This window comes from Ranitomeya variabilis, chromosome 2 (genome assembly GCF_051348905.1).
Source record: "Ranitomeya variabilis isolate aRanVar5 chromosome 2, aRanVar5.hap1, whole genome shotgun sequence".
NCBI classification, from domain to species: domain Eukaryota; kingdom Metazoa; phylum Chordata; class Amphibia; order Anura; family Dendrobatidae; genus Ranitomeya; species Ranitomeya variabilis.
Genome location: NC_135233.1, coordinates 115,213,605 through 115,223,309, shown reverse-complemented (window position 1 = coordinate 115,223,309; position 9,705 = coordinate 115,213,605). Strand labels below are relative to the sequence as shown.

Genomic DNA, 9,705 nt, shown 5'->3' with positions numbered 1-9,705 from the left:
GAAACTTTCTCTTGTTTTGCTACAAGATGCCTAAAGTTTTTGTCATCACCATTTTTTTGTGCTGCAAATACAATCTACTCCTCCCTATTATCAGCCAGTTCAGCCTGGGTAGGCGCACACTGAAGACAAGGCCAACAAGTCATCCAAATGGATCCCAGCCTTCATGACCACTTTACCCTATAACACATGCCTCCTACTTGTGAGTTGCCATTTACAAAGCAATAGAAGGGACAGACATACTAAACGCATTGAAGTAATCTGTTTTATTGTACATTTCAGAAGAACAAATCTTTTTATTGTATTTCAAATTAATGGAAGAACAAATATAAAAATATGAAATAAATAATTCTCATGGCATGTTAATCTACTTGTAAATACTATAATTTGCTAAAAGTTTGCTTTTGGTGATACACCCATGTTTATGTGACTAATTAAAGGATGTGATATAACTAGTTACAACGGAAATATAGCATAATGTTCCTTGACCCTAATGCAAAATTTCTAAAACCCCCATTCTCCACATCTGTGGGGCCATTCGTTGTGCTGTTGCCCTTTGCATATTGAGGCACTGGATCCTGGCTGCTTGCACCTGTGATTCTATCACATAGAAAAGAATAAATCAATAACTAAAGGCCTCTACATGATGAGCACATTTCCACAACAACAGATCTATGACCTGGTCGGAAGCTATAGGTTAATTAGAAAATTGGAATTTCAGTTTGCATGGGCAGGTTAGTGCTCACGACACATATAAGTTCTATATAAAGAGAAATGACTGTACAACCCCCCCCCCTAAAAAAAAAAACAACAAAACACAGTATGTGGGACACTTAGCTACATATTTCATATCCCAAAATCTAATTATCTGAGTGAGGTATCATGTGACTACAGGCGTTTAAACAATTTCATAACAAAATCATTATTGCTAAGAAAACATATATATAAAATGCATCATGCAGAAAACAGAATAAAACTAATGTGAGTATCAAAGTAGCATCATAAGATAAATATGTATTCAGTAATTTGGAATTTGCATCTAATACCTATTAGTAAGAAAAATTGGCTAAAATAAGTTTTTCCCTTGTGAGGATTAACCCCAGATATACTGGATCACTGGTCACTTGAATGTCAGGAGGTTTAGCCTTGTCCTTCCTCCCTGTTTTCTCCTGGTGTTGGTAATATCAGTACCCCCTGTTGTGGTCTGGTAGTTATGTGTCAGAATCAATCAGAGGGCAATGAAAAGGAGGGGTTTTAACTCACTGTGTTAGGTCGCTATGCGCCATTCACTATTAGACAAAGGGTCTCCTCAACAGATGTAAAGTTAAGTGAAATCTGTCATCCTGCATAGAATAAAATGACCAAGAGGAGGAGGGAGAAAGAAACAGGAGGTTAGAGCCAGGGAATTTATCGGATTGCAAAGGATAGGGGGGAGTGGGGGTGAATTGGTGCCAATTAATCCTGTGGGATTGAGAGGAAGGTGGAACCATCTCTAAACACGGCAAGGGGCATGTCCAGGAGCTTATTGGAGCTGGGGAGTAACATAAAAACCCCCTGCCTGGCACTGACCTCTTATATCCTTCAGATCAGCCTGGTAGTCAGAAAAGAGAAAGTTAACTTATCCCATATTCATACAGTCATGACTGGGCGAGATGACATCTCAGAGGGCAAATCAAAAGTGAAGATCCTGGCCCCAAGTGCGGGAAATGAGAAATCGGGACGTTTTCATGGACCTGCAATGAGATCCAAAGGCTTTGCTATCACTGACCTGCTTGGTCTAGAAGCGGAGCTACAGCCACCATCAGTTTCTCTTCCCAGCTGTGAAGGTCCAGGTGGAGGTCTTGGTGGGATCTCCATGGCTAATGGCTCGCTGCCCCTTGGGTTGGGGTTTCTGTGTGGTTTTGCCTCTCAACAACCCACTGGGACTACTTGTCTTCTCCCAACTCACATACCATTTCTACAGCCTAGAGCCGATCATCAGTACATCCACAGCTCAGACAAGCACAAGGAAAATATCTCTGGTAACTAAACATTTATTGCATATAAAATATCTACGTATGCCATACTAAAAAGGGCTAAAAATTATGTTACATGTAAACTGTGAATACTATATCATATTACCATTTCTATTTGAGGTAATATAAATAGGAATATGCTTTTTAATGGATTAAAAAAAAGTTATTATGCTATCCCCAAAACAAGAAGATGTTCCTACAAGAAGAGTTTTTATGGTTTTATGTTGTAGCTGTTCAGTATGGTCCTTTTAGTGTATGAAACATGTATTTGTTGGTGTGCAATGCTTCCATGTGTGACAGCCGCTTGAGAAAGTGATTGTTGGAGATAAGAGAGCCCTGGATCAGAGAGCTGTCCAGCTTGTATGACCTTTCTGTGGTGCTGAATGGCAGGTAGTAAATACATCGTACAACTTTCCCCTTTAGCCTGAACTGAGCTTATGTTACCAGCTAATGAATTGCTGTGTCCGTATGTTAAACATTGTAAATATACAGTTGAACATGAAAGAAATTTTTTATAATCTATTATTATTTATTATGTTCTACTTGTACTGTTTTATTATGCATGGGGAGCAATACTGAAGTCCATCTTTGCATTTCCAGATGATGACAGCCTCCTAGGAGATAAAAGTGATTCGAAGGCATCTGGATCACAAGCAAAAAGAAAGAAGAGAAGACACAGGTGATTTAGATATCTTTACTTTATGACTCACAATGACCACAAATATATAAATAGTGGTACTTTGGCCTGTAAAAAGATAATATGTTGTATATTGACATTCAAGCAGAACATTTATGACCATTGGTACAGGCTCGTATGGAGTATTATCTTCCATAACCTGTAAAAATAAGATGATTAACAATCATTTTACACTTCAGAAAATGTCTAAATTTAGACCCACCTTGAATACCAACACCAGCCGGGCAACTATAAACATCAAGACCAAAAGACTTTAGGATCCAAGCCCAAGGGCCTAACACTAGACCTACTATTTCAAGTTATGGCTTTCTGGCTTATGTTGTCATCAGAGTGATACTGGTGGACTAGAGGGCTATGTATTTTGGCAAATGATGGCAATGGTCCATAATCATATATCTATATCTGCAGGACTGTATTTACTGCTCATCAGCTGGAGGAATTAGAGAAAGCCTTCAATGAAGCTCATTATCCTGATGTGTATGCCAGAGAAATGTTGGCTCTCAAGACAGAACTGCCCGAGGACAGAATACAGGTAACATATCAGAAACGTTATATATTACTACTACTCCAAATTCCCAGATATGGAGTTCATATGTTATTGTAACAACCAAAAACGGGAGAGGGTGGCAATACATTTTGTGGATAATTTTTTATTTAAAGGGCGTAGACATCATTACTATTTTAAAGTGTCTGCTTTGACCATCACTTTTTGTAATGTTGATCACATTTTGCTATTGTGCATTAAAGGTCTGGTTCCAGAACAGGAGGGCTAAGTGGAGAAAGCGTGAGAAGTGTTGGGGCAGGAGCAGTGTTATGGCAGAATATGGGCTGTATGGTGCCATGGTGAGGCACTCCATCCCACTACCTGAGTCCATCATCAACTCGGCAAAGAATGGGCTTGTTGGCTCCTGTGCTCCTTGGCTATTGGGTGAGGAAGCTTTTGCAGTTCATACCTTAAAACCTACTTATATTTATAAGGGATAAGTAAGAGCAAATTGTCTCTGAATATTTTCTAAGATTAGTCCAAGATTTTTAACACTTATTTTTAACGCTGAAGCTTTCAATAAAGTTTTCACAAATGGAAATACATACAATTATGAAATGAAATACAACAATATATTTTACCACTTGTTAGCAGGTGTAATGTTTTGCAATTAATGATCTAAAATATTTATTTTTTTACTTTTTAGGCATGCACAAAAAATCTGTAGACATCACCAGGAAGGCAGATGTGGATGAACAAGCACCAGATATTTACAGGGGGGAACATCATATCGATAATTTATTATCCAGGCCATCAGAGTCCCATAGGAACATACAGGACAGAGGCAATAGTATGGACATATCTGAAGAAAGAGCCATTGACCTCTCAAGCACAGCAAAACAAGAGGCACCATGCAATATAATAAGGCATGGATCCAGCAGAGACAGTCAAAATGACACCACAGACAGCGAGCACTGAGCCGACTGTTTTTAGGTCAGAGGAGAGAGGCTGGTAATGGGTTGGGAGGGGGCTGGAAAGGGAAAGAACGGCAGGGCCAAATACAATCATGAACAATTATTGCACATGTATTTCAATCAACAATTTCTGAAAACTTTATTGCAGTTTTTTTTATTTCTTTATCAGAGCATAAGCTAATAGTGTAATTGTGTAAATTAATGACTATTTTCTTAGCTTTTTTTATGTATACAAGAATAGGTAATATGTCATTTGGATTCTCTTGTTCAAATCAACTTTTTTAAATATTTCTTTTCTATAAATAATTAATATGGTGGCTACACCAGATACTTTTGGAGTGTCACCTTGTCAGTACAATAAAATATATCACCAAAACTCAATTTCATTTTGGTTAAAAAAAAAATTAAAAAGTTAGGCTGTGACAAATTCAACTTCATAAATATCATGTACAAATTTTTTTTTAATATAAAAAAATGAATATTTACAGATATAACTCACCCCTATTTTGTTAATCAAAAATAAAATTTTACCGTTAGGAAATATTTGTTACACAGTATTTAAAATATTCTTCTTTCCTGTGTTTCTAACTGAAAGAGGTTCAAGAAACACTATATATTTCTATACGAATTTTACATCTTTATTTTTTTTTACTCTTTTATGCAGTATTTCAAACTTTCATTATTAAATTAACAATATGAAAAAAGGTATTCTCATTAAGATAAATTAAATTGAAATCATATGTGCATTAGCATGTTTAAAATAGTTCATTCCATTCATATCTCCAAAAAATGAGATATTAATAACTTTCTATATATTATCATATGGATATTAAAAAAATTAAAGTTCCAATGAGTTCACTATATTACAAATATTTGTATGCATTAAACAAATCTAAATGATTTATGGATTTTATGGTAAAAACAAACAAAAAAGTAACAAAAATTGAACTCAGATTTTTAGAATCTAAACCTATATTTATAAAAAATATTTTAGTTAACACTCCATTAATAAACTTAGCTTTAAATGATTATTTTATTTCCCCAACAGTTCAAATAAAGCAATAATAAATATTTTGAGACTGGAAATATTTTTTTCGCAGTTTTGAACTAATGCAAGTTAATGCAAAACATTAAAAACTATTAATTGGGTATAGCATTGTTCTTGGTTTTTTGGTTTTTTTTTAGCAAAAATGTGTTTTTTTGTAGCCATTTTTAATCCACATTTATTAACTCCAAAAATCTGTAATATTTTAAGTCACTAGGACCAAGGGTTTAAATAAGTGTTTATCCTTGGATGCATCTGCATATGTTAAACATTTAGATGAAAGGTCAACTTTTTATTTAATATTTCAATTTGTGAAAATTTATAAAAAATCAACAGCCTTATATATATTCATTGTATATTTTGTATATAAATATAAACTTTTATAAGCTCAGATAGACAAAAAGAGCTTGTTCCTCACTTATCTATGCATAGAACATGAAAAAGGATGTTCAAATACATTTTGTGAAGACAGAATAGGAGATGTTTGTAATTATTTGAATTGTCTGTAAATCTGTGTTCTAATGTTCGGCTTGTGTCGCGGCCATTTTATATTTATGTATTGAAGCACTTTGGTAGCCAGGGGTTTTTAAATTTGTTTGTTATATTTTATCATATATTTATTATATACAAACCAATAAAGATTTCTGTATCTTTTAAATCGGTTGTGTTTGTGATTGACATGTGACCAAAAAGGCAAAAACTGTGATTGCAAGATGATACAAAAAATTAGAAATGTCTAAGAGCAAGGACAGGCCAGTTGACCATGTCAATAGATTGTACAGTAGAAAGGTTTATTTGTATGGAGGCCATTCATTTTCACTATTGCTTCCAGATATTTTTATTTCAAAACAATTTAAATTAATTCACAAAAAAGTGTTCTAAGTGCAGATTTCCAGGGTTAAAGGAGCTATCTGGTGAGGTGAGAAATAATTTAATTTTTAAAACTGAAATTACTGTAATTGAATTTACAAATATATTTCAATTATGAACGTTTCTCGGTTGGCCTGACTTCAGTCACTGACCCGGCATCTCCACTTCCATGTTAATTTAAACATACTTAGAGAGCTTCTTCCCCTCTCTGTGTATTGGCACATGATGTAGCTCGCTGTGTGTCATTCTTAATTCATTAAGCCAGCCCCCTTCTCCACATAACTAAGGCAGAGACAGAGAAGTGGGCTGGGTTGGCTATAGAACTGAGTCACATAGACCTGTACATCATGTGCAAATAAGCAAAAAGGGGCATGAAAAACCCATTAATAGAAATACGTGCACCACTTCTGTATCTTTCACCCACTCCTGGTTTTGGCTTACAAATACTTATGTAAAATACTGACCAAATACTCAACGTTGCCTAAGACATAAATGAATCTCCTTGGATGGCAAATGGACACTGAAATTGGTGCAACACTGGAGCTTTTCGGAATTAGAGTATCATAACACACTGGCTGAGGCTGCAGATGTAGTGCGTAGGACAAGGGAACATATAGTAGAAGACGTAATCAATCGTGAAGGAACTTGTAGAGATAGTTTTTGAACTCAAACAAACCTTGACTTTCCCAAAGAGTCACTCAAGCATAATGGTAAGCATTCAATGAGCCACAAAAACATAGCAGCTCAACTTCAATGAGGCAGACAGGGGGTTGCAGTTTAACAATGAGGCACATATGATTAGCAATACACACAGAAAGGCACAGCACTTAAAATCATTTGTTGAACATTTGAAATGTAGATAAGACCATTACAGTTTTCAGGGAGTTACACTGCATTTTCCTTGCATAAACCTCAGTATCTCTCTCAGTTCTTAGTCACAACAATGTGAAGAGACTAATTTCTTCATCTGCCTGGCCTCATTATCAGCATGCAGTAAGAATCACTCTCCGTCTGCCCTAACGCATGGAGCATGTCAAGCACAGTAAGTATGCCTAGCTCAGGGTGCATGTCACAGGTAGCATGCCTAGCGCAAGGAGCATATCTAGTGCAGGGTGAATGGCACAAGGACCATTTCTAGCACAGGGAGCATGACTAGTGTAAGGAGCATGCCACAAGGATCATGTCTAGCGCAGGGAGCATGGCACAAGGAGCATGCCTAGCGCAGGGAGCATGCCATATGGACCATGTTTAGCACAGGAAGTATGGCACAAGAAGCATGTCTAGTGCAGAGAGCTTGGCACAAGGAGCATGTTTAAGCACAGAGAGCTTGCCATAAAGAACATCTCTAGCACAGGGAGCACTTTGCTCCAGGTCATGCCACCGATTTGAGCAAGGTACTTGAACACTTGACCACTTGCGGATGTTGGCAACACCTGCTAGTTTGATTTGCATAACCTTTTGGCTTGTCCTTCTTGATATTTCAACTTCAATGTTGAGGATTGCATAATATACAAATATATAACTAGATATAATATGTACACAACATTGAAATTGAAATTGCATACATATGTATATAAAGTAATATACACTGCTCAAGAAATAAACGGAACACTAAAATCCCACATCCTAGATATCACTGAATGAAATATTCCAGTTGTTAATCTTTATTCATTACATCGTGGAATGTGTTGAGAACAATAAAACCTAAAAATGATCAACGTAAATCACAACTAATAACCCACGGAGGTCTGGAGTTGGAATGATGCTCAAAATCAAAGTGGAAAATGAAGTTACAGGCTGATCCATCTTCAGTGGAAATGCCTCAAGACAAGGAAATGATGATCAGTAGTGTGTGTGTCCTCCACGTGCCTGTATGACCTCCCTACAATGCCTGGGCATGCTCCTGATGAGGCGGCGGATGGTCTTCTGAGGGATCTCCTCCCAGACCTGGATTAAAGCATCTGCCAACTCCTGAACAGTCTGTGGTGCAACGTCACGTTGGTGGATGGTGCGAGACATGATGTCCCAGATGTATTCAATCGGATTCAGATCTGAGGAACAGGCGGGCCAGTCCATAGCTTCAATGCCTTCATCTTGCAGGAACTACTGACACACTCCAGTCACATGAGGTCTGGCGTCCTGCATTAGGAGGAACCCAGGGCCAACTGCACCAGCATATGGTCTCACAAGGGGTCTGAAGATCTCATCTCGGTACCTAATGGCAGTCAGGCTACCTCTGGCGAGCACATGGATGGCTGTGCGGCCCACCAAAGAAATGCCACCCCGCATCATTACTGACCCACTGCCAAACCGGTCATGCTGAAGGATGTTGCAGGCAGCAGATCGCTTTCCACGGCATCTCCAAACTGTCATGACTGTCACATGTGCTCAGTGAACCTGCTTTCATCTGTGAAGAGCACAGGGCGCCAGTGGCGAATTTGCCAATCCTGGTGTTCTGTGGCAAATGCCAAGCGTCCTGCATGGTATTGGGCTGTAAGCACAACCCCATCTGTGGACGTCGGGCACTCAGACCATCCTCATGGAGTCGGTTTCTAACCGTTTATGCAGACACTTGCACATTTGTGGCCTGCTGGAGGTCATTTTGCAGGGCTCCGGCAGTGCTCCTTCTGTTCCTCTTTGCACAAAGGATGAGGTAGCGGCCCTGCTACTGGGCTGTTGCCCTTCTATGGCCCCCTCCACATCTCCTGGTGTACTGGCCTGTCTCCTGGTAGCACTTCCAGCCTCTGGTGGACACTACGCTGACAGACACAGCAAACCTTCTTGCCACCACTCGCATTGATGTGCCATCCTGGATGAGCTGCACTACCTGAGCCACTTGTGTGGGTTGTAGAGTCCGTCACATGCAACCACAAGTGTGAAAGCACAACCAACATTCTAAAGTGACCAAAACTTCACCCACCTGCAGAACCACTCCTCTATTGAGTGTGTCTTGATAATTATTAATAATTTCCATCTGTTGTCTATTCCATTTGCACAACAGCATGTGAAATTGATTGTCAAACAGTGTTGCTTCCTAAGTGGACAGTTTGATTTCACAGAAGTTTGATTTACTTGGAGTTATATTCTGTTGCTTAAGTGTTCCATTTATTTGTTTGAGCAGTGTACATACTTATCATGCTAAACGCTATGGCATTAATCTATGTGCCTTCATGTCACATCACACTTGGCCCCTCCTGGGACAATAATTTTTTTTTTCATAATAAATGTAACCTGTCAGAAAGTTGTTGTATGCCAAACTAATATCATATGTGTTAACTCTCTGCAATATTGAATAAATCCATACCTTTGTTTTAGCTATCTGTGTTTCCATTTCAGAGAAGAGAAATCCCCTGTCCAATTTCTATGTTAATGAGCCACAGGTCCACAGTATTTGGCCCTGCACTTACATCTCTACTGCCTCTCTCCTCTTTCCTCTCCCACCATCGGACCAAGATCTCGCACAAGCGTTATCATTTCTGGGAGCAGCACATACATAGGACTTTACTGTGCATATGCTGTTCTGGGAATGATGGCATTTGGAAGGAAAACGTTGATCTAGCTTCTGATCCACAGTTCATGGAGACGTGGTTAAAATCATGCAGTCTTCATTCCAGAAGAATTAA

The 9,705-nt window shown here is 38.3% G+C and overlaps 1 protein-coding gene across 1 annotated transcript; it reads left to right on the top strand.

Moving 5' to 3' along the window:
• Nucleotides 1-1,587: 1,587 nt before the first annotated feature.
• On the top strand, nt 1,588-5,861 carry VSX1 (visual system homeobox 1). The gene is made up of 5 exons (XM_077292307.1): nt 1,588-2,018; nt 2,613-2,691; nt 3,118-3,241; nt 3,457-3,637; nt 3,900-5,861. The coding sequence occupies exons 1-5, from the start codon at nt 1,637-1,639 to the stop codon at nt 4,169-4,171; spliced, it is 1,038 nt and encodes a 345-aa protein (XP_077148422.1). The 5' UTR covers nt 1,588-1,636; the 3' UTR covers nt 4,172-5,861.
• The last annotated feature ends 3,844 nt before the right edge of the window (nt 5,862-9,705 follow it).

Coding starts and splice junctions, on each gene's coding strand:
- VSX1 (XM_077292307.1), top strand. CDS start 1,637: ATGACTGGGCGAGATGACATCTCAGAGGGCAAATCAAAAGTGAAGATC. Junction 2,692..3,117: donor AGAAAGAAGAGAAGACACAG/GTGATTTAGATA, acceptor CTATATCTGCAG/GACTGTATTTACTGCTCATC. Junction 3,638..3,899: donor CTGTGCTCCTTGGCTATTGG/GTGAGGAAGCTT, acceptor TTTACTTTTTAG/GCATGCACAAAAAATCTGTA.